Source organism: Phyllostomus discolor, chromosome 3 (genome assembly GCF_004126475.2).
Source record: "Phyllostomus discolor isolate MPI-MPIP mPhyDis1 chromosome 3, mPhyDis1.pri.v3, whole genome shotgun sequence".
In the NCBI taxonomy this organism is placed as follows: Eukaryota; Metazoa; Chordata; class Mammalia; order Chiroptera; family Phyllostomidae; genus Phyllostomus; species Phyllostomus discolor.
Genome location: NC_040905.2, coordinates 195,235,360 through 195,258,375, shown reverse-complemented (window position 1 = coordinate 195,258,375; position 23,016 = coordinate 195,235,360). Strand labels below are relative to the sequence as shown.

The following is a 23,016-nucleotide window of genomic DNA, read 5'->3' as shown; positions in this document are numbered from 1 at the left end:
CCATGCGTTAGAGACCCTTGTGGACAAAAAAAGGGCTTGACAAGCTCAGGGGAGATCTGCATCGTGGGCCTTACAAAACTAGAGACCAAAGTACCTGCACAGGGTGGTCTGAACGTAAAACTCCCCAACTAAAAGTGGATTATGGTGAGTAGTCATGTCTTAGGCCTGTAGCTTCCTTGACAAACATCCATCTTTAACTTTGAAATTATCTATCGTTTTTGTGCATCGAAGATTGTTGGTGGCAGCAAAAATGACACCAGGTATTAGACCCGTGGAGTCAAACCAGACCTCGGTTCAGCAGCCTCCATACTTGAGTTGGCAAAGAAAGAATTCTGAGATGAGACTCAAATGATAAGACGAAGTTTATTTAGAGGGCCACAGAGGGAAAAGAAGAGGGAAAGAGAAGAAACTGGCTCAGAAAACAAGTTCCAGAGGCCAAAGAAGGGCCCTTGAAGTCTAGGAGAGGAAAGAGCAAAGGTGAAGGCCTAGCGGGCAGAAGAGGTAGAGAGGAAAGATGAGTGGGTTCTCCCAGGAGGGAGAGGGCCCGGGTCCTCCATCCTAAGAGCTTTAAAGGGCTTGGGATTTTAGGGCAGGTCCCAGGGGATGATCTCATTAGAATATTCACCAGCTTTCAGGGTGTATGTTTTTGGGGTTGTCATCTTCACTGATTGGTTGGTGTCCGGGGGGAGGGGGTCATTAGTCAGTGCAGTGGGTCCTGGTGTTAGCCATGACATTGCTTGCCTGGTTCTGCTGGTTTTCTGGGCCTGGAGCTGAAACACAACTGACACCTGCTCAAAGGGAGTGGTTATGTAAGGGCCCCACACTCTTCCACCCTTTGGTCCTCCTCTAAGCCATTCGCTAGGAGAGGAGAGATCACCCTCGGGGGAGGATTCTTGTTTTCCCAGTTTTGCCCATTGCTAGGCACCCAGGGCTTCTGCCCTGGTGACCTTCTGTATTTGGCCTATGGCTCTTGCTCTTCTCAAGTCTAACTGCCTCCCACAAAATAACACACCTTTGAGACGTCGGAGAAACCTTCTTTTCCAGACCCATCAGGGCACAACTGCCAGCACCAGCGTCCACACCACTGTTATCTTGTTCCCACGTGTGGGGTAAATGTTAACTAGCCCATACCCACCAATGTCTCTCCGTTGGGCTTTTTATCCAATCTCTGAGATTTCCACGTTTTGCTTCTCCCACCTCCCTAAATCTACCATCAGTAAATTTCGGGCAACCCCTCTTATGCCTCCTCCTTTGATTCTAATGTATAAAACAAGATGCAAAAATTACCATTCTCAGGAGCAATGTGCTGATCTGTTGAGATTTTGCTTCCCAGCAACTGTTATGACTTTGGCACAAATAAATTCTTAATAAGGATCTCTCATAGACTGGAGGTTCTTTAATGGATAACGTCATAATTTCCATTTCACAGAACGTGAAACTGAGGCACCAGGAAGTCAGAACCTGCTCAGGGTCACAATCCCACACAGGCCCCTGTCTGCTCTTCCAGAGATGGGCCCGTTCCCTTGCCTGTCTACCGCACTGAATTGCTGTGTCACTGTAGCAGTGGATTCATCAATGAAAGTGAAAAGAACAGGAAGGAGGCAAGAGAAAACTGTCGCTTTAAAAGAAGGTGGGGTGCACGCAGATACACTTCCTAGTCATGGTTACTCAGCACTTTGTGGGGCTGGGGGGCAGTAGGGTTGTGATAAGGTCGGCGGGCCTTTTTGATGAACCCAGTCCTGCCTAGGCGGCCCCTTCTCGAGCCCAGCCCCATTCGATTAAGGCAAGGCTGATCCCTTCCCAGGTGAACCCGTCTGTGTCTCTGGAAGTGGTCTGACTCCCCGCCTCCCCACACCATTCACAGGGCATGCTCTCTTGAAGTCTCTCTTAGGGACCTCGCAGAACCCCCTCTCCCAGCTGGGGTGCGGAGATGGGCGGGGGGCGGGAGCCTGCGGGAAAGCCACCGAGGGTTTCCCGGGTTGGGGGTTGTCTCTGGAGATTCGCCCCGCGCCGGCGCAGACTCCGCCCACTGACAGCGGCCCCGCCCCACCCGGCGGTTAGGAGGCGGGACCTCGCGCGGTGGCGTCAAGCGGGGACCGGGAGGTCTGAGCGAGCGCGCCCCCGCCACACGCACGCGCGCGCCCGCCCGCCGGGTTCTCCTGTCTATAAAGGGAAGGCGGGCTGCGCACTCTCCAAGTTGTATTCGCGGCTTTGCATCCATTTCCATCGGTTCTTACGGTTGCTCGTCAGACCTCAGCCGCCAAAATGGTGAAGCAAATTGAGAGTAAGGTATGCACTCCCGGGAAAGGCTAGGGCGCGACGATCAGCCTCCGTAGCTGGGGAAGAGATAGGCTGGAGGTGGGCAGGCCGCCGGTCATCGTCCTGGAGGAAGGGGTCGCCGCGGCTCGGCCTGGGACTGCGATAAACCTGGGCCTCCGCGCCCGGGAGGCGCCGGAACACACCCTGGCGTAAGGGAGGAGAGGAACGAGAGGCCCTTGGAGGGCGGGGGCGAGTTGTCTCGTGAGCCCGGGAGAGCACGCGAGCGTGGACTGTGCTGTGCGGGTGTCCCCTCCCTGCGCGCTCCCCGCATCACCTTTGCTCGGGGAAACCTCACTTGGGTGAGGGGATGCAGGGAGTCTGCCCTTAGCCCCCCGTATTGTCCACATACGATCCCGGACAAGGAGATCGAGGGCCCTTTGGAGAAAACACAGGGCCAGTAGCCGCCACTCCCAAACCCTGTGAGTGGTGTGATCCACCCGCGCTGGGTGGGGTGGGCTGCCTTGGAAGCGGGTCTGTGCCGGAGACCCCTGCCTGCCTCCCTCCATCACGGTCGGGCCCCAGAGATGACGCGTGCTGTATCGTCTCAAAAGGGGCGGTTGCGAGCCCTAGAACCTCCCTTCCGTCCTCCCTCGCGTGTACCAATCCGGCCTGGAGGCCCGAGGGCCCCAGGTGTCTGCGAGGAAGTGAGGTCCGGCCGCGCTCTTGGGACTGCTCTTCCTGTCGGGCGGTGCCTGCTGCTCTGGCTTTGGAATGACTCAGTCCCAAGGCGGGGCCGCGGGGCCTCCGCTGCCACACTGATCTGTGTGATTTCACCCACTGTTGGTGGCTCGCCGAAGCCAGGTATGCCCCTGGGCACTGGTCGGCCTTCGGGTACACCGATGGTGGTTCTGTCCTTTTGGAATGCCCAAGACAAAAAGTGTTCCATTCGAGAGTTATTGAGAGCGTAATACCCTCCTGCACGGACAACTGAGAGCCGGCATAGTGTCTGGTACACTGTAGTCAAGAAATGTTTGTTAAATGCAGAGTCAGAAAACTGAGTGGGAGAGAATTGGTGTTGTGTGCAAACAGGGGGAGACCGACCCCTCGGGAGCATTTACCCCGCTAGAGTCCCACCCAGTAAAGCAGGCCACAGGTAGGTCCTTGAGTGCCCGGGCCTGTTAGATGCTGGAGCAGGCTTTGTAAACCTCAGTTTCTCCATAATGGTCCTTTATCTTTTTGTTGCTTTTAGAAGATAAAAAAATATATATGATCGTTATAGAAAATTTGAAGTGAGGTCTTCTATTTCCTACAAGCAGCTACAAAGTAGTTGAAATTACCTTATGTATACTGTTTTCTTTCTGAGCTTTTATTTCCCTAATTTAGCCTGAACACTTTACACACAGTCACAAGCTTTTTGTAATCATATCAGTATCTGAACACATTGCTGGAGTTGAGGCAGTTGTTTGTTGCTTCAGTGAATATTTTGTTCAGAATGCATTGTACTTACTGTCCATTGTGCAGAGTTCCGGCAGTTTCCTCAGGTCAGGGGCTGGAGTGCATTGACTGGGTCAGGGGAGGTGACCTTCTTAAGGCTTGTAAAAGCCCAGAGAAATGTGTGAGTGCTTCGCGTGGACACTGACTTCCCCCACAACTTTGGCCAGATCATTGGAAAGAAAAATTCTCATTCTCATTTGAATGTCTTTGAGTATCAGTGACTAAATTTGTCTTCTCCCACATCTGTTGATTGGTTGATTGTCTCATCTGCTTGTTTTTGATTATTTTTTTCCCCTATTGGGATTCCTTTTTTAAATTGTGAGCATTTATATTGAAGTTAGCAGCCCTCTAGCCCTGACCTGGCGTGGTGCAGTTGGGTGGGTATTCCACCAGACAGCGAAAGATGGGAAGTTTGCCGGTCCGTTTCCTGGTGGGGACACAGGCCTCGATTGCAGCTTCGTCCCCGGGCCGGTAGGAGAGGCGACCCATCTGTGTTTTTCTCACACATCGATTTTTCCCTCCCTTTTTCTCCCTCCCTTCCCTTGTCCCTAAAAATAAATAAATAAATAAATAAATCCTGTAAAAAGAAAATAAAATTAGCATCCCTCTCATTTGTGGAAAACACGAGTCATTAATGTCAAGTTTTGTTCCACCTACTTTTTAATACCTACTGAGTGATAAATACCAGTTTATTGCGGGGGTGGGAGGGGCAGGCGTGTTCCTCCAAGGCCTGGCGACCTTCTGAGTTTAACTTAACAGGTGTGCACCCCTGAAAGACGTGAGAAAACTTTTGAAGGATCTGTATTAGTTAGTTGTCTCAGAATCCACACAGAACAAACGGAAAATTGATTCCTGGGGCACACCCTTCAGTTTCCTTGTCAGAGGTGCGGCCCCGCCCGAATCACTAAGATGTGTAAGGGTGATAAGACATTTCTTCTCTAAAAAGCACTACAGCCTGGGGCCCAGAAGTGCTCATAATCAAAATTATGGTTGATCTTCCAAATTAGAATACAGAGTCATGAATCAGATATTAAACTCCAGTAATTCAAATGTTGCTTGTAGATATTGAATACATGTAAGATTTTCCTCTTGGTGCCATTGGCCATCCAGGACAACTCTTTCTGAGCTGTTGGTAGTTCGGAGCCACTGGGATCTATTTCAGATACCACTGGGATGACGTGATGAGGAAGAAATCAACACACAGGTTTATTCTTTCTTTTCTTTTTTTAATAAGAGATGCCATTTATTTAACTTAGGCACTTTGCTAAATGCTTTACAGGCCTCCTCTGTGGTTTTTAATTACCTCTGTTATGGTTATGTTCAGGAAAAGAAATGGCTAGACTCTTTATTCAGGTACCCCACCTACAGAGTTTTGTTTTTTAAATACTTGTGTCAGTGAAGAGGACCTTTATTGAGCTTCATTTTTAGTGTCTAGGGGCTGGAGATTGTGGTTCTCTGAGAAGTCAGGCCATTTTGAGCTACTTCCAAACTGGCATCTGTTGGGGCGAGCTGAAGTGTCGGGGGAAGAGAATGGGTTGTACGGGCTGCACGGGCCAGGCTGTCTCACCTTCGCTGGAGCCCAGCGTTCTGTGGCTGTTGCCTTTTTCTCTGCAGAATTTTAGGTAGTTCTGCTGGAATTTGATTCAGAATTGTTTTGGGAATTCCTTGCGTGTTTGAAATGACATTCTATGTTGAAAGGAACCTTCCCAAGTATTTATTGAGAGCCAGCCACGTTCACCAAGCAACAGGCCGCTGACCCTTGTGCAGCCCGGGGTTTAGGGACACCGGCCCCCCCGCACAGTGGAAACTCTGGGGAGAGCATTTGACTCCCCCAGAACAGCCTGTTGTCCAGGAATCACAAATAGTCGATTAACACATATTTTATATGTTATGCATATTATATGCTGTATTCTTACCATAAACTAGAGAAAAGAAAGTGTTTTTTAAAATATCATAAGGAAGAAAGAATACGTTTATAGTACTATACATAGTTACTGAAAAAATCTGTGCATAAACGGACCCACACAGTTCAAGCCCGTGTTGTTCAGGGGGCGGTTATGTTCCTCGTGCTGGAGAGTGTTGTCCTTTGACTTGTCCCGGCCTTGTTCGGAGCTCGCTCTTGTGGAACGGCTTGTTTGACCTTCTAGAAAGTCTTGTCAGGGGAGACTTTGAAGTTCGTCCGAGAAAGTCGGTGATGATTTGACGATGTAATTTCTGTAATTCCATCTCGGCTCTCCCCACACACACCCACCCAAAGGTGGGGCGGGAGGTTGTACCTGTGGGACTGAGAAGGCGACAGGAGCCGTGACAGGCCATTCTCGAAAAGCCATTGTGAACTGTTTCCCCAGAAAACTCGGAGTAGGAATTAGCAGTCTAGAGAAGTAACTGTGCTTCAGGGGACTCCCCTTTAGACTGTAATGGTGCTTTGTTTATTTATTCTCCCTTTTTACGGGACCACATCTGATCTGAGTCTTAGCTCTCAAAGGAGGGGCGTGTTGGTTTTTCATTAAACCAACGTGGCCAGCATTTTTCCCTCGAGGAAAAGCTGAACTTCAGGTGGATGTCTGTGTTTTGATTTCTTGTGGTTGCCCGGGTTTTGGTCAGCACTAACTAATTGTAGCTAACTTGTGTTTCGTAACTGAAAGGCTAGGTTGCTTGGGTTACAGTATCGAGACCATTAGTAAATTATGCAGGGAGGCTGGAGGTAAGGGTTTTCTTGATCATTTCTGCTTGCGGAGTTTTATTTAATACGCATCCCTTACGAGGAGCTAAAACTGTTTTTCATTTGGTCAACAATGAGGGCAGAGTTTTGAGATAAAGGGCAGAAATCAACTAGAAATAGTATGATCTCAACTCTGGAAACTCCATTAGAAAGAATACAAGGAAATATGCTTAATGTCAATAGTGACTGAATGTGAGGGTTCGGAGGGGGTTATTTTCTTTCTTTTTTTGGAATGTTCCACCATAGAAAATATGAATCAAAAAAGGGTTCACTTAAAAAAAAACCCTAGGTAGCTTGCAGTGTTGTAGATGGCAAAATCCCGTGCCTTCGTGCTTCTTCAGGTGACCCCCTTCCCATCAGTTGATAAGCATTTTGTTAATGCCTCCAAAACACCTTGATGTGATGTGGAAACATTTTTAATACAAATATCTGTTTTCCTTTTGTTTGCTTAGCGTGGATGTAGACTGAGTAATAGTTTACAATATATTTATAGAGTTCTGAATATCTATACAACATACTTGTTTTATCAAGTGACACTACAAACAACACTGAAGGGTTTTTTTTTTCCAAACAGTTTATTTGTTTTGTTTTCTCATTGAAAGATAAGACTTGCTTTCAGAGCCGCAGAATTGTGCTCTGGGTCACATTGGATCAGGTTTTGTTAAGGCTTTGGAACACCTGCTTCTCTTGGTCTCCTAGGAAGCTTTCCAGGAAGCCTTGAACAGCGCCGGAGATAAGCTCGTGGTGGTGGACTTCTCCGCCACGTGGTGTGGGCCGTGCAAGATGATCAAGCCTTTCTTTCATGTGAGTACCCAGCAGCCGCTCTGTATTTAAGAGATTTGTGTCCTTGGGGTGGTCACAAAGCTAGGGAGAGAAAAAAAAAGACAAGTCAAGTTTGGGGGGTTGTTGTTGTTGGCTGTTTGGTCTAGAAACAGTCGTGTAACGTCTTCAAGTTAGCTTCACTACGGGAGCCCACTGAAGTCAGCTTTCAAAAGCTAATTTGCTTGTCTTGACTGGCTTTGCTTTTGTTCATTTTGGTCTATGGGCCCTGCCGTATTTGAAATTCAGGCCTCAGAAAGTTGGGGTGCCAAGTTATTTAGACTAGAAGGAATTTGATTCAGAGAAAACGTGTGTCCTTTATGCCTACCAGTCCCTAGTCTGAATGTTTGCATCTTTAATTAGTCTCTACTCTTACGGCATTTCCATTTAAGAAGGCTGAGTACTGACTGCCAGTAACAAGTTCTAATTCCTCGTGTATCTTCATTTGAAATGTTCCAGTCCCTGTCTGAGAAGTACACCAACGTGCTGTTCCTGGAGGTGGATGTGGATGACTGTCAGGTACGTGGCTGGAAATCGGGAAACCTGCTGAGCTCTACACACTGGCCTTCTTCTCTGTATCGCAAGTGATTGTTTGCAGATGCATGTCAATTAATAGTAGAACCACAGCACTAGCAAAAACATTGTATATTGGAAGAAGGGGTAATTGTGCCCATTATGAGCTTAATCTGAGATATCAGGAGGTATGTATATCACATCCTAAAATAAGCATAAAAATAGATGGTTGAAACTTTCAGTACCTTACTTCCCAGTTACTTATCTTGCTGAAAACCTATGTATTCTACCTAATATCCTGAGAAGCTCAGTAAAGAGAAGTTGGCTTTGACTGTGGTAACTAACCATCGAGTTGATGGTATCACCAAAGGTGGAGACCACTTCTAAAGTTCTTGCCGGGTCAGGACATGAGACAGTGTATTTGCAAACATATTCTAGCCTTAGTTGGGGTCAATTAGAAAACCCGGATGTTTTAAAGAAAAAACACCAAGGTGCCTGGTAGAGAACTGAGAGAATAATTAGGGGGGAAATTCCAGGGTGGTTTAATTAACACATGAGCACTTTCTGTGCCAGGCACTGCTCTCTGTGCTTCATAAGTATTGACTTATAAAGCCCCCTCCACAGCTGAGAAGAACACAGGGAGGTGGTCCATGGAGCTACAGCGGCAGAGCCAGGGTTTGAAATGAGGTCGTCTGGTTTCCCAGCCCTGGCTCCTCAGCACACTTTAGGGGAGGCTCTGTCATGGGGTGGGTGCGGATCAGGTTGTCGGCACTCGACCGTGCCTCCCACAGCCTGCAGGACTAGGAGGGCCTGCTCACGGTGTATCGTGTAGGGGCTCTTTACAGACATGTGGGCAGTTTCCCCGGGGCCCGGTGGGGAGGAGAGGCCTAGGATGTGGTGTGACAGCAGTGGTGCTACACCTTGGTTTCAGACCCAGCTCAGTGAGTTCTGTCTGCTGCTCTTCCTCCTCGAGCCTTGGTTTTTCTGTGTGATCCTTTTCTACGTGATCTTAATGCCTGCCCCAATCAACTGGCCGAGGTTGCTTGCTCTTAGCAAGCATGGAATGTTTAATAGAAGTACCGAAGGGGCAATGAAAGCGGGTGTATGGTAGTACTTTCTAAACCCGTGAGGACCTACCCACACCACCTAGCTTATCCTCAGCACATTCTCTGACCCCACAGTCGTCCCTCTGCTGGCACTGTCTTCTCTCCTGGGCACAGCCTTTCCTTTCCTGCCTGATGAGCTCTTGGGCGTGAGCTCACCTCTTTTCCAGGAACTCGGCTCCAGCACCCCCTTTGACGTCCCAGACTAGATGAGTTTCCTTCCTCGGTGACGTCCTCCTCTCCTCTTTTCCTCTTGCGTTGATGGCAGTGGAGTGGGGTGGGCCCTACACGTAGACTGCCTGCTTCATTTCCCGGCTCTGTCCCTTGTTAGCTGTGCGGGCTTGGGTAAGTTATTTTGCTCAGCTTGTGCCTCAGTTTGATCCTCTGTAAAGTGGCGATGTTAATGCAGCATCATAGGCTGGTCATCAGGATTCAATGAGGCAATACCTATAAAGTGCTTAGAACAGTACCTGGCACATGGTAAGTGCTCACTGAATCTTAACTGTTATTATTAGGTTGGCCAAAAAGTCTGTTTAGTTTTTTCCATAAAAGACAAGACACGTTTTTCATTTTCACCAGTAACTTCATGGATTTGGGTATTTTGAGAACGTTGGCTCTCTCTTGCGTGATAGAACACGGATTGTTCTCAGTTTATGTCTCTATTTGATCACTATCAACTTCAACCAGTTTACTCGACTGGGGAGCATCATCCAGCAAGAAATCTCTAGCGTGAAACTTCACAAACCACTTTTGACACATTTGATTTGTCACAGCACCTTCCCCATACACTGCACACATTTTTGGCATTTCTGTTACGTTTTTACCTGTCTTGAAATGATAGAGCGTAATATATGCAAAACATGTTGGGTATGTTCTTCCATCTTCAGTATCAACATGGCTACATAAAAATTCACCAATTTTGATAAGGTTTTTTAAATGCATGCTGATATGACAACTGTCACAGTACAATCTAACAAAATTGTTTCAAATGAAGTTAAAGACAGCTCAGTACTACTGGAGCCATCTTACAGGGAAAAAAACAAATGAACTTTTTGGCCAACCCAATATAGTCATCTCTTTGTGTCTGCCCGTTACTGTTGGTCCCTGTAAGTTTCTTGGGGGCTGGGGACCCTGTGGTATTCATGTTTGTTTCTTCACTGAGCACACCTGCCCGGCATGCAGTGGGTGTGGAGTGAATGGATTTTCATGGTTATTGAGTAAAGCTGCTGTTCTGATGTGTCCCAGAATTTTAGAAACAAAAGGACCGAGAATAGATACTTTGTGTTTGGGGGAAAACCTTGCTCCTTGTTTTAACCTCACTTGGTCTTGAGAGAAACTTCTGGTTTCTCTAAACTTGCTGACCCTACCAGCTAGCAACTAAATACATTTTTATTTGAAAGTAATAACGTGCTAGCTATTGTGGGACACTGTCTGCCCGCATTAGGTCATTCAGTCCTCAGAGTAACCGTGAGAACAGTTTCTTAGGACCCCACTGAAGAGGTCGTGGGAGTGTAGCTCAGAAGAAGTAGGTCACCAAGGCAGAGCCAGGGGTCCGCGCCCTGCATGGTGCTGGACTGCGGACAGGCGCCCTTACTGCCTACGTGAGATCTGCTGCAGAGTTAAAAATTGAACGAATTCCAGAACCCTTGAGTCACCACATACCCGCCCGCTCCTACTCACCTGGTCATTCAGCAGCATGAGCAAGGCAGGTAATTCAAACGGAATGCAGTTGTTTAAACGAACAGTGAGTGGTTTTTTTCTCCATGGCAACTGTGAATCCCATGAGTGGATCTCTGGTTGCCTGGGAACTCTAGCTAAAACCGTCACCTCGTTTCAGCCCTGAAAGAGTACAGAGAAGGGGGTAAAAATCAGATCAGTCTCATTTCGGAATATCATTAAATAGCTGGGATGGCCCTGGCCAGCGTGCGTAACTTTCACATCACTGTAGAAGTAGCAAACTAGTCCATAGAACAAGAAGTGGGAGACAAAAGTAAAGCATTGAATTTGGATAGCAAAGATCAAGTCCACAGAAGATTGTAATAGGCAGGTGTGCTGTGGTCAGTGTTCGTAAAATGTCAGGCTCCCAAATTTATCTAATTTGAACTCAGTCAGACATTTGGGGGAAATCAACCGTGATATTCTGAAATAATGTAGTCAGGAAAAATCCTGTGGAAGTTCTCTGGTTTCCCGTGACTCAGGTCTGGGGGTCTGCCTCCTTGGTGGCTGGCTGTCCTGCAGCCAGTTTTTTGCTGCTCGGGGGCTGTGAGATTCTCCATGTCATGCCTGATCCCCTCTCAAGTGCCGAGCTGGTGTTGCCGATCCCTTAATAGACCTCTTCACCTGAAATACTTGTCCAAACAGAACCACTTTCATGCCGTTTCCCTCCAAACCTTGTGTGAACAAAGTACAGTGTTAAAAGTTCTCACATGGTGTTCCTGTAACCAAATTGAAGAATGCTTGACATTTCAGTGACCTTTGAGCTGTAGAAAAGTCTTCAGATGTGGTGAGAGCCCCATTTAGAAGAAGATACACACCCGCTAGTGCAATGTACAACCTTTGGGGTTTGCCCATTTTTCTCGGTTGGGCAGCCCACAAAGGCTAGAGCATTGGGGTCCACTGGGGCTCAGCCTTGTCCTGATGGACCACGTGGTTGTAGGGGAACTTCGTAGTGCCCCTCTGGTGACCCCGATCCCGCAGCCAGGTTTGAGAACATACATTTTTAACTAAAAAAATCAAATAAATACCAGCGTGCCGCTTTTTAGGTTACTGTGACATTATTCTTGAACAATTCTTCTGCAAGTAACTTGCTCCTCTTTCTGCCACATGGGACATTAGTCTTTATGATCATCTCTGGCCCTCGTTCCCGTAATGAAACTGGGAAAGCTAGGAGCAGTGCTAAGAGGCGCTGAGTGGGAAGAATAGTTGGGATTATAGTCCTGAGTACAGTTAAAGAATTTGCTGCTGCTTCTTAATGATTCTTGAAATAGGGTGTAGCTGGACCCACCAGCTTATGGAATCAGTGCATGAGTATCGTGTCTGGTGCTGGGAGTATCCCGCTCCTTAGTGATCATTTGAATTGAGACTGTAAGCAGTTAGGCTTTTGTGCTCCCATTCCATATTGTCGGTCTTGACGGCGTATAGAACAGAAGAAAAGAACCTGGTGTTGGATTACTTCTGTCAAAGCTCAGTACTTAACCTTGTTCCTATTCCCTCCCCCCAGGATGTTGCTTCAGAGTGTGAAGTCAAGTGCATGCCAACCTTCCAGTTTTTTAAAAAAGGAGTAAAGGTAGGTACATTGGACCTTGAAGAAAACTGAGTACGTAGGACAGCATGGTATAAATGGAGAAACAGCAGTGACTTGTTCCTTCATCTTGGGAAGCATGCCCCCATGGTCTACTTTTAGGACTAGTGAAATACGTCACTCTTCGTTGATTTAGGTACATAATGGTGCATCTAATTGAAAACTGATTTTTGCTAGAACTAGTCACTAAATCTGTGATTGGTACTTCATACCTACACAGGGTCCGGCAGAAGTAAGGCCTGCTTGACTGGGGTTGGTAGGGTAATAATATGGGTGTAATGATTTATGGTTTGAATTTGAGCATTTCACCTAAAATGTCATATGGTATACTCGAGAGGGATAGTCATATTACAGAGTCACATGCTTACGATTTTGTAATAAAAAGGTTTTGTAATTAAAAAGGCGTTATTTATGCTGGACCATGTATAGTAAAGTACATCTGTCTTTGTTAAGAGGTACTTATGTCCCCCTCAAAATTATATTGGAGTCTTTTGCCTTTTTTGGGGGGACTATCTTTTCCTAGTTTTTGTTTTTGACTTAAAACCGTGTCCTCCAGGGATGTTAATTTTAATTATGCGTGTCCTGCTCCCCTGCCTTCAGCCTCCCCCCGCACCCCCCACCCCGTTCCGTTAGAGGTAAAGTGCCCCATCTAATGCCAGTTTAATGTTCTCTTCACAGGTGGGAGAATTTTCCGGAGCTAATAAGGAGAAACTTGAAGCCACCATCAATGAATTAGTTTAATTATGTTTTCTGAAAACATAACCAGCCATGGGCTCTTGTAATTTTTTTTTATTTACAAAAGAGAAAGATCAAGTATAGATATTATAATACTCAGCTGCCATCTGATATAGCAGTGACAATAAAATATTAATTCTACCCTTTTTAAAACTGTCTGGTGTCTTGAATAGCTTTCAAAATAAATGAAAAGTGGCCAATTAGAAGATACGGATGTGTCCTAATTATTTTCATACATTCTTGATCACTTTTTAGTAACCTTCTAGGTCACTGATTGGTTTAAGATTTTTTCCCCCCCTATTACTACTTTAGTGTATTTCTAGGAAAATCATGTGGTGGGCAATGTAGATAATAGATTCGTATGTTTAAATTGTTATTTTTTTACCTTTATGAACAAAGAAAATAATATCCCCTGTTCCTATAGGCACATCCCCTCTGCCCTCTGAGTGGTCAGCGTGGCCAAAGCTGACGTCCACCCATAAAGGAATTGTTTCTCTAGTTTGAGATTTCTGTCCCAGAGGTTCCCATGAGCTTCTGACTTTGCTCCTGATTTGATATAACTTATCTTACACCAATACGGAATTCTTCATGGTTGGCTCACAGGGAGTGAATTCCTACAAACATTACCATGGGGTTTTGATTTGCTCAAAGTATCTAAGAAACTGGTTTTATGGGCTAGATAAAAGTTCCAACCTGAGAAAATTTACTCATCTCATCCAAAGAACATCATGTTTCTTGTACTTGAGAGACAGCCAAGTGCTAAGGGATGCTTGAAGTTTTTAAGGTTGTATAGTAATTAATCATATGCCCCACAATATCCTTATATTAGTTAATCTTTGCCCCCTCCCCCAAAGGTAGATACGTAAACCCCACTTCCCAGTGAGGAAACAAGCAAAGAGGGTAATTTCCCTGGCATCACGCAAGTCAGGATCTGAGAGTCCAGCCAGGACTCAGGAATCTGCAGCCCAAGTTCTTGGCTCTCCACAACATTGCCTCTCCCTGCAATGTCTCAACAAGTAGTAAAACAGTGAAACCCTTTCCTGGGTTCCTTTTCTCACCTAAAATTAGGGTGCTGAACTTAGATAATCTTTCAAAGTATTGTTCTGTGCAAGACCAGGAATACAGCTGTAAGACACCCTTCTCGGAGATTGCATGTGAGAAAGGGGGCGGATGACAGGCTAAGGGACAGTCTACAAGACCAAAGCAAACACATGGACACCATAATTGAGAATAACAGACTGGCTTTGGGTGGGGTAGGGCGCTGGGAGGCGACTGAGACCTGACTAGTGGAAGGGACTGAGCTGCAAACTTCCAGCGGAGAGAAGGGCATGCACAAAGCCCTGAGTCAAGGACAGTCTTGGTACATTCTAGCAGAAGCAGGAGCTAAAGCTGGATGGAGTGGCAGGGGCCAGTCGTTGAAGGCCTTCCTTGTTCTAGGCGCACATGTCAGCTACTGAGGGGTAAGCCAGAGGTGAGAGCAGTCCGACGGGTTTCTTTTGGCCGCTGTGTGGAAGTGGGTGGGGGAAGAACTGGAACGTGGGGCTTTTGCAGGTATCTAGGCCAGAGGTGATGACAGCTGTGATTGAGGGGAGGCAGGGAGGTGGTGAAGATGAAACTGCAGGTTCAATACTGGGAATTCTACTCCCAGTGCCTGGGAGTAGAATTCGGGAGTAAATTCCAGGTTTGGGGTTCGAGCGCCTTGCTAGTTGGGGCGCTGAGTAGCACGAGGATCGGAGGAAGCAGCCCAGGTTGCCTGGACCTGTGCAGGCTGAGGCTTCCGTCGTGTGTGTTCAGGTGATGTCCTGCAGCTGTTGGGTGCCTGCCTGGAACTCCGGACAGGTCTTGACTGGGGTTGGAATTTGGAAGATATTATTGTGCAAGTGGCACTTAAACACAGACGAGTATGAGATCACCAGGGCGAGAATTCAGAGTGCAGAACGCTCCAGACAGCCCGACGAACTTCCATATTTAGAGACCGGGAGAGTAGGAGCCAACAGAGAAAACTTAAGGGAAGCCCAACGAGGAGGAAACCCAGGAAAGGGTTTATCCCAGAAGTAGAGAGGGTTTCAGAGAGGAAGGGGTGTCAGCCACCAAACGCTGAGAGGCTAAGACGACAGGAACACACAATGGAGGTGGTGGTTGTGACCAAAAAGTTCTATGAAACAGTTGGAATGGAAGCCACGTTGGCGGGAACTGAAGAGAGTGATTGGAAATGGCCTAGAAATAACACTTTTCATATCTATCCTAAAAGAAGTAACATTGGCAAAGAAAACTGTCCAAGGCTAATTTGTCGCAGCATTGTTTACAGCAGCACCAAACTGAATTGCCATCAATAAAAGAATGGTTACATTCGGTGATAAATCTCTTCTAGGTATTATAGAATAAGGAGTTGTTACTACTGAAATAGGAAAATCTCAGTCACTACATGAAATAAAGCAAGTTGCAGAACCATATTAATGTGGCAGAACGGCATGGTTCCATTTGGGCAAGCCACAAGATTTGCTGCCTATCTCTACAGGTAAATCTGCATGTAAGTTAAAGGAAAATACCTCCAATTAAACATTTCTGATGAATCACAGTGGTGACTTCTGGAGCAGAGAACAGGTAGAGATTGGTGGTTTTTCATTTTATCTGTAAGTGTTTGGATGTTTCCTAACAAGAATACATGCATGCATTGTTTACAAATAAAAATATCTTTTAAAAAGTGACAATGTAGAGAGGGACAAACAGGGTCTGTAGCACTCACGAGAAGTTCTGCTCTCCACCAGAGCAGAGAGATGGGGTTGGATGTTTTGTGTATAAGACACATGTGCTTGCTAGCATGTGCGGGAAACAGGCAATTCCAGAGACGGAGGTAACTGTTGGTTTTGCAGGAAGAGGACACCTGAAAGTGGGAACCCCTTGTGTAGTCAAGAAAAAAAAATGGGACTCGGAGCACAGTGGGAGAAACCAGTCATTTCCTCCATCACAGCCAGTGGGTGAAGAGGTGAGCACGAGCCCCTGAACACAGAAAGCACGTATTAATAGACCTAAGGAGAGAGCTGGACGCACACAATAATGTAGGGAATGTAGTGCCCCACTAACATCCATGGGTGGAGCACCCAGACAGAAAATCAATAAGGAAACATCAGACGGAACACATTGGACCAGATGGTCCTCGCAGACACACAGAACCTTCCATCCAGAAGCAACAGAAGACACACTTTTCAAGTGCACACATCACATCACAATAGATCATGTTAGGCCACAAAACAAAACAAGTTTAAGAAGACTGAAGTGATATAGCACCTTTCCCAACCACAATAGTATAAAACTAGAAATAAATTACAGGAAAACTAAAAAATTGACAAATATGTGGAGAATGAACCACATGCCACTGAACAACTAATGAGTCAAAGAAATAAAAAAACAAAACAAAACCTCAAGACAAATGAAAATACAATCTATCAAAACTTATGGAACGCAGCCAAAGCAGTGAAAAGTTTTAGGAGGGAAGTTCATTGTGATAGATGCCTGCCTCAAGAAATTAAGAAAAAATCTCAAATAAACAATCTACATTTACACCTAAAGGAACAAGAATTCCAACCAAATTACAGAGAAATCACCCTGAATCACAACTGAACTCTAGCTGGAGAGAAGCCTTATAACCAAGGACTCACGGAAGAAACCACCGCAGCACAACGAGACTGGTAGGGAGTACAGAGGTGCGACAGGGCTGGCTGGGCTCTCACAGGCGGCAGCTGAAGTTCCAGAGGGATGTTTCAGCAGCCGGGGGGGGGGGGGGGGGTTCTGCCTGGGAGCTGAAGGGTATAAACCCTAAGCTAGGCTCCCAGCCTAGAGCACCAGAACCAGGCAAGGAATCCAAATAACATCTAACTATGAAAAGCAGCGAGGTTTCTGTCTGCCAGGAGTGATGGCTAGAGATGCAGAGAGCCTAAAGCAAACTAGATTCAGTACAATCTCTATCAAAATTCTGATGTTTTTTTTCTTACAGAAATAGAACAATGTATGTAAAACCACAGTAGACCCTAAATGGCTGAAGCGATCTTAAGGAGAAAGACCAAAGCTGGAGGCATCCTGCTTCCTGATTTCAAGCTATATTACAAAGCTATCATAATCAAACAGTATGGTATTGGCATAAAAACAGACACAGAGAGCCATGGAACAGAATAGAGGCCCAGAAATAAACCTACGGAAAAAGATGTATGCAGATTTAAACAGGATTGTGGATTTAGCAATAGGAAGATGGAATTTCCATCTAATGGAAATGGGAGGAAAGCAAGTAGACAATTGTAAGGAAAAGATAAGGTGAAACAGTAATCTTCAAAGCGTGGAAGCAGAGCATGGTTTCTGGGCAGGGTTGAGTGCCTGACAAGAAGTGCGTTAGGACTGCAAAGCCCTGTTCTGTGCTTCTCCGGCCGCATTCAGCTGCTTCAGGGCAAGCAATCAAAGGTGGGGAGGCAGAGTGCAGGCAGGATTGGGCCTTAGCAGGCAAGTCCAGTGGAGGGAGGATGCAAAAGAGTCGATGGCATTTTCAAAAGATTGCTTATATGGATGCAGCAGAGCATGAAGGCTGGGTGGGCAGAGAAGCAAAGCCAGCAGGAAAAGGCTGGCAGAGATAGAGGAAAGTGATGGAGTCTGGGGATCAGAGGTCTCGACAAGGTCAAAGAGAGGTGGCAGTGGCGTGATGGAGCACCGTCAGAGATGGCAGGCAGGGTGGGATGTAGAAACGGATGTTGGAGGTGATGCAGTGTCCTGGGAAGATAAGGATTCAGGTTACCTTAAAAAGGCAGTGAGGTGGGGTACAGGTCATAACTCAGCAGGTCAAGGATCTGAGACCAGGGTTAGAGGGGTCGCTGAGAAAGAGAATGGGAATGGGGTGGAAAGTCTTTGACGGGAACCATCTTCAGCGATGAAGGGGTCTAGAAGACAGTGGATGGCTGCAGTGAGGTGGGCAGGAAGTTGGTAAGGGCATAAATGAATTCCAGAAGAGCAGGGAATTCTGCTGGAAGGAGAAGTGGTTTGTAAGGGGCACTGGCGGTCTGGCGAAAACCCAGTCACCTCCTGACTCTCGGGGGTGTGGGGTATAGAAGGCTGGGAGGGAGGACCCTCAGGAGACTGCTGCAGAGGAAGGAGGGGGTATTCCTAGAACTCACGGAAGACACAGAGAGGGCTCCTGATGCAGATTCCAGCAGGCACTGTGAAAGGGAGGGAGAAAAGGCGGGGCACGGTTTGAACAGATTTAGGATCCAGCTCTCAGTCTTGGCAGCACGTTGGAATCAGAGATTTTAATTTTAAAAAACCCTAGCATCACATTCAACTGGTCCTGGGCATTGCCTGGATTGCAGATGATTGGATATGCAACCCAGGTGGAGAGCCCCTGACTTAGGGAGTGACGGATGTGGCCAGGATGATGGGTGCCTGGCTGAAGCCTGGACTTCTGGCAGTGAGTGTGGCCAGCAGGGGTCTGAGGCATGACAGCAATCATTCTGGTAGCCTCTTAGAATGGGACAGGAACACTTACAAATTGTCCCAGAAGACAGTTAACTCTCTTTTTCCCACTTTAGCATTTTAGGGAATGAACAGGAGTACCATGGTCTTTCCTCTTCCCATTCACAAAGGTTTTATAGCTCTTTCCTGCCGACCTCCACCAAACAGAACTTCAAGTTGCTAAGCTTGACTGCTTTACTAGGGACCAAGCATTTAGAGTAGATGCTTTAACATTTGAGGAATACATTGTTAGCTATTTAAAATATTAAATATGTTAGCATTAGTTGAAGACTCTATAAAAATCTGTGACTGAACAGTGCCATTGAATGTCACATAGGATTCTGTTGTCCCCAGAGTGAATTACTAAGAAGTCTAGAAATAATGGTGAGAATTTATTACTTGCTACCCAACTCATAATAATGAAGGTGAATACAAGATTTATGGCTCCATAAGATATAAAATAACTGGAGTTATGGAAAGGCAAATAGACATACTTCGCAGTATAAAACTCCCTGCTTCAGACTTGGCCGTGATCTAGGAGAGGAGAAAGATATCAAAACAACTAAACCTTGCTTGATCAGGCCTTTAAGGTCTCTGGAAAGGAAAGAGGAATTATTCTGTCCAGGAATTCTGAGTCCCTTTACGAAGGTGAGGGTGTTGGAGCAGAGCCTGAAGGAGAGGAAGAGCACCCAGGGTGTTCCAGAAGGGGATTAGCAGCACAGCAGTATCCTGGAGGAAGGAGAAGGATACAACAGCTAGAGTCTGGAGCCCGGCGACAGAGGAAGCTGCAAGCGAAGGCTGGGACCTCCAAGGCCTTCGGGATGATTTGGCCTCTGGATCCCTGCTTTGCAATGTTGATGTCACACACACGAAGATAATATTTGAGCATCCCCTGGGTTCCAGTGGAAAGGATTTGGGGGCACCAATATGTGGTTTAATATTTCACTACCTTTTTTCAAAAATCATCTTAATACAAAAGCCAAATAAAACCATTAGGGAGGATATTATACAACATGTATAAAATTTCCACAAAAACATCCTCATGCAATGTGAAACTTGAAGCTTGTTTTCATACACATAACTTCCTTTAAAGGTTTACTTGTGAAACACAGAAGAATGCATTAATATAAAACACATGTGTAAATAAATATAAGCGGGATAATGATGAATGCATTCTTCTGTGATCTGCTTCTCCCTCATCTTCATGCTTGTGTCAGCCTTGTTACTGTGCACAGTTGTGGTTCATTCATTTTCCTGACTGTAAAGTATTCCATTCTGTCTACTCCATACCGTGTGCCTTCCCCTACTGTTAAATGAGGGTTCATCTCTGTTTTCACTCATGAACAGTGTTGCTGTGAACGCTGTGCTGTGAAGGAGGTTCTTTAAGGTGGATGCTTGGAGTGGAACCACGGCACTGCAAAGCCGCGCTTCACAGGCATTAAGCACACGTGCAATCAATCACCTGGCGAGCTTGTTCAAGTGCCAGATCTGATTCAGTCTGAGGTCCTGCCGTGGGGAGCTCTCCATGATGCCCATGCTGCTGGTCGCACTAAATAGGGTACAAATTCTCCCCGTCGTATTAGGAAGTGCCAATTTTACCAGGTACTTGCAAGTTCCTGTGTCGGGAGCCGACCAAGAGCCGACCCTTGACACAGTCGGGACGGATGAGACGCATCTGCACAGCAGAGGCGGCTGTGGCCGGATCTCCCATCTATCTCCTCCTGTATGCCTGTCCCTGCTAGTGACAGGTGGTGGGATTTTTGGATACCTGTGCGTTATAACAAAAAATCTGCAGGATGCCTCTGATTCTGCGAGAAATGACTTGCTGACCACAGAACAGAAACCCCTAGCAACCCTAAAGCTGCCTGCTTCCCCCACCTGGGAAGTTAAGGACAAAATTAAACTATGGGCAGACCAACTGCCAGAATGCTGAAGAAAGCTGTTGCTAGGAATGTTTCTTAGGGAGTCACCACTTGAAATCTTAAGATTTATTAGAGCCACTACCCCTCCCATACCCTGGACAGGAGTGTATATAAGCAAGGAGTTCTAGTTGGAAATAATAATCTCAATACATGGAAACAAATACAAAACATGGCCCCACCCCCAAGACGTATAAATCAAAAGACCTAGGCAAAAAAACCAGTTACCTATCCGAGACAAATCTAACCTCAACGGACAATAGCTAATTTCTGTATAACCTGTAAATCACCCCTTGCACCCCTTTAATTTAGACCAATCCCTAGAATCTTAATAGACACCTACTTACTAATTGGCACCTGAAAGTGTGTGCTCATATAGCTTCGTTGGCTATCTGATTAATGACGCTCTTGGTCAAAGTAACTTTTGTTTAATATGGTTGATCTGTGGGACCTCCTGTACTTTTTGGTTATTTCTTTGTTTAGCATGATCGACCTGTAAAACCTTCTGTATTTTTCTAAATTATTTCCATGGTAACCATTTCTGTTTTAATAATCACACTATGCACTGAATGTTGTATAACCTCCCCTATAAAAATAAAGATTGATTCTTCTCGGGGAGTCAGTCGGGCCCAAAAAGCCCGGCTGTCCTCCGGCACCCCACTGGGTGTCTCACTCCATTCACTTCACCTGAGCCGTTCCTCCTTCAGGGACCCTGACACCCCGCTGAGGCTGGACCCCGGAATTCCTGTTACTCTACAAACTCAGCAATTCTTAGTTATCAGACATTAAATGTAAATGAAATAAAGTTCAGGTTGGTGGGTGTGTAACCATATTTTCTTCTGCATTTCTGTGATCACTACTGATATTGGGCATTTTTCATACGCTTTTGGCTACTCAGGTTTCTCTTTTGCGAAAAGCACCTATCAAGTCTTTTCCTCTCTTTCTTCTATAGATTGTTCATGCTTTTCTTATTCATTTTCAGCATTCTTTATCCACACTGGGTACTAGCTGTTCATTGACTTTACATTGCAGACACATTTTCTAGTTTGCGGCCTATCTTTTCACCACGTTGTGCAGTTCTGGGGTAAACAGAAGTTCACAATTTCAATATCACTGAAACCCTGGAAGTCAGGTAGGTAAGTTGCCTTTGCACCTGGGAACCTGATGCGTTATCTAGGCACAGCAATTCCTAATCAAGTCTTTTAAACTGTTCCCTTTGTATTATAGTTAGCAACCATCAAAAAACCCCAAACTTTAATGCCACAAGTAGGTGACAAACCTAAGCAACTTAGCCACCCACATTAAAATGATATTTAAAAACAAAACAAAACAAAAAAACCAACAGTTCTTCCTTTTCTTTCATTGTCCACTAGTGTTAAAATGTATTGTGATAATGCCCATCAATTTCAAATCCAGTTTCATGCCTTTGAGTCAAATCTTTTAAAATGAGAAAAGGCAAGCAGCTTTCAGAACACACATGCGTTGTTGGAGAGTCACCCTGTACCTTGCAGAGGGCACAGCAGCGACAGTCGGGCTCCCATTGCAGCCGGCGCTGCCACCCACCCCAGCCCACGTTGCCGCCTCCCCTTCCCCAACCAGCCCTACCGTGGTGTTGAGCTTCCTGGGCACCTGGGCCCCATCCGTCTTCTGCATCTCGATGGGCACCTCGTCTGCAGTGGGCACCAGAGAACAGGGTCCCAGAGGGGAGAGGAGAGCAAACGCCATCAGCTCGAGCTATCCGTCATCCAAGGAGCTGCAGGAGAGGCTGCTCAGAGTGGAGCCCACGGGCCCAGGCGTGGGCTGATGAGGGCGGATTGATGTCTTACCACACCTGCAGTCCGCTTGCCTTCTCAGGGATGCAGGCTGGGAAGCTCTGCTCTAGGAAAGAAGGAATCTTAGAATGCCTTAAAGCAGAGTAAGAAAGACCACGGGGGGCAGTGGATGGATTAGAAAAGGCATCCATGCTGGATGCAAGGTCAGAGCCACTGGGTTTGCTCTAACATGACACTGGTAGCTGGAGCTCCGCTTCCAGGGAGCCCAGGGCTGAGGCTGAGTCACAGGCATCAGTAAACATTTAAAAGTTCTCCAGGTGATTTAAATGTATGGCTGGTGATGAGAATCACTGTATTAGTATGTCCCCGGGCCTGGGTGTCAGTGGGGAGTCTACGCAGTGAGAACCTGGAGGATGGAACTGTTTCTGAGGAGTTAGAGAGGAGGTGCAGGTGGAGACCAGTACTTCTCGGTGTGATCCCGAAAACATCTAACAAATGCAGATTCCTGGGCCTCTTGCTAATTAGGATTTCTAGGGGTGGGACCCAGTGATCTGCATTTTATTTATTTAGTTTTTTAAAGATTTTATTTATTTTTTAGAGAGGCGAAGGGAGAAACATCAGTGTGTGGTTGCCTCTCAGTCCCCCACAGGGACCTGGCCAGCAATCCAGGCATGTGCCCTAGACAAGGAATCGAACCTGTGACCTTTTGGTTTGCAGGCCGGCACTCAACCCACTGAGCCACAACAGCCAGGGCAGAATTTAAATAAGCTCTCTCTGGGTGATTTTTAGAACACTAAAGTTTGAGAAGTGAGAAGTATTTTGGAGGTAGGGCCTACAGGATTTGATCATTACCTACAGGTATTAACATAAAGATTTTTTTTAATTACTT

General features: G+C 46.3%; 1 protein-coding gene and 1 long non-coding RNA gene across 2 annotated transcripts; one reads left to right on the top strand and one right to left on the bottom strand.

The window, feature by feature from the left end:
* Positions 1 to 2,124: 2,124 nt before the first annotated feature.
* Positions 2,125 to 13,099, top strand: TXN (thioredoxin). The gene is made up of 5 exons (XM_028516548.2): positions 2,125 to 2,289; positions 7,175 to 7,279; positions 7,754 to 7,813; positions 12,131 to 12,196; positions 12,890 to 13,099. The coding sequence occupies exons 1-5, from the start codon at positions 2,266 to 2,268 to the stop codon at positions 12,950 to 12,952; spliced, it is 318 nt and encodes a 105-aa protein (XP_028372349.1). The 5' UTR covers positions 2,125 to 2,265; the 3' UTR covers positions 12,953 to 13,099.
* LOC118499769 lies at positions 7,167 to 22,668 on the bottom strand. The gene is made up of 3 exons (XR_004902301.1): positions 21,961 to 22,668; positions 10,591 to 10,749; positions 7,167 to 7,339 (listed from the first exon to the last, which is right to left on the bottom strand). It is a non-coding gene; the product is annotated as an uncharacterized LOC118499769 (long non-coding RNA).
* Between the last annotated feature and the right edge of the window lie 348 nt (positions 22,669 to 23,016).

What these genes read in the sequence shown, in the direction of transcription:
- TXN (XM_028516548.2), top strand. Translation starts at nt 2,266, where the DNA reads ATGGTGAAGCAAATTGAGAGTAAG. An exon ending in TGAAGCAAATTGAGAGTAAG is followed by an intron (nt 2,290 to 7,174) that starts GTATGCACTCCC and finishes TTGGTCTCCTAG; the next exon opens with GAAGCTTTCCAGGAAGCCTT. An exon ending in TTTTTAAAAAAGGAGTAAAG is followed by an intron (nt 12,197 to 12,889) that starts GTAGGTACATTG and finishes TTCTCTTCACAG; the next exon opens with GTGGGAGAATTTTCCGGAGC.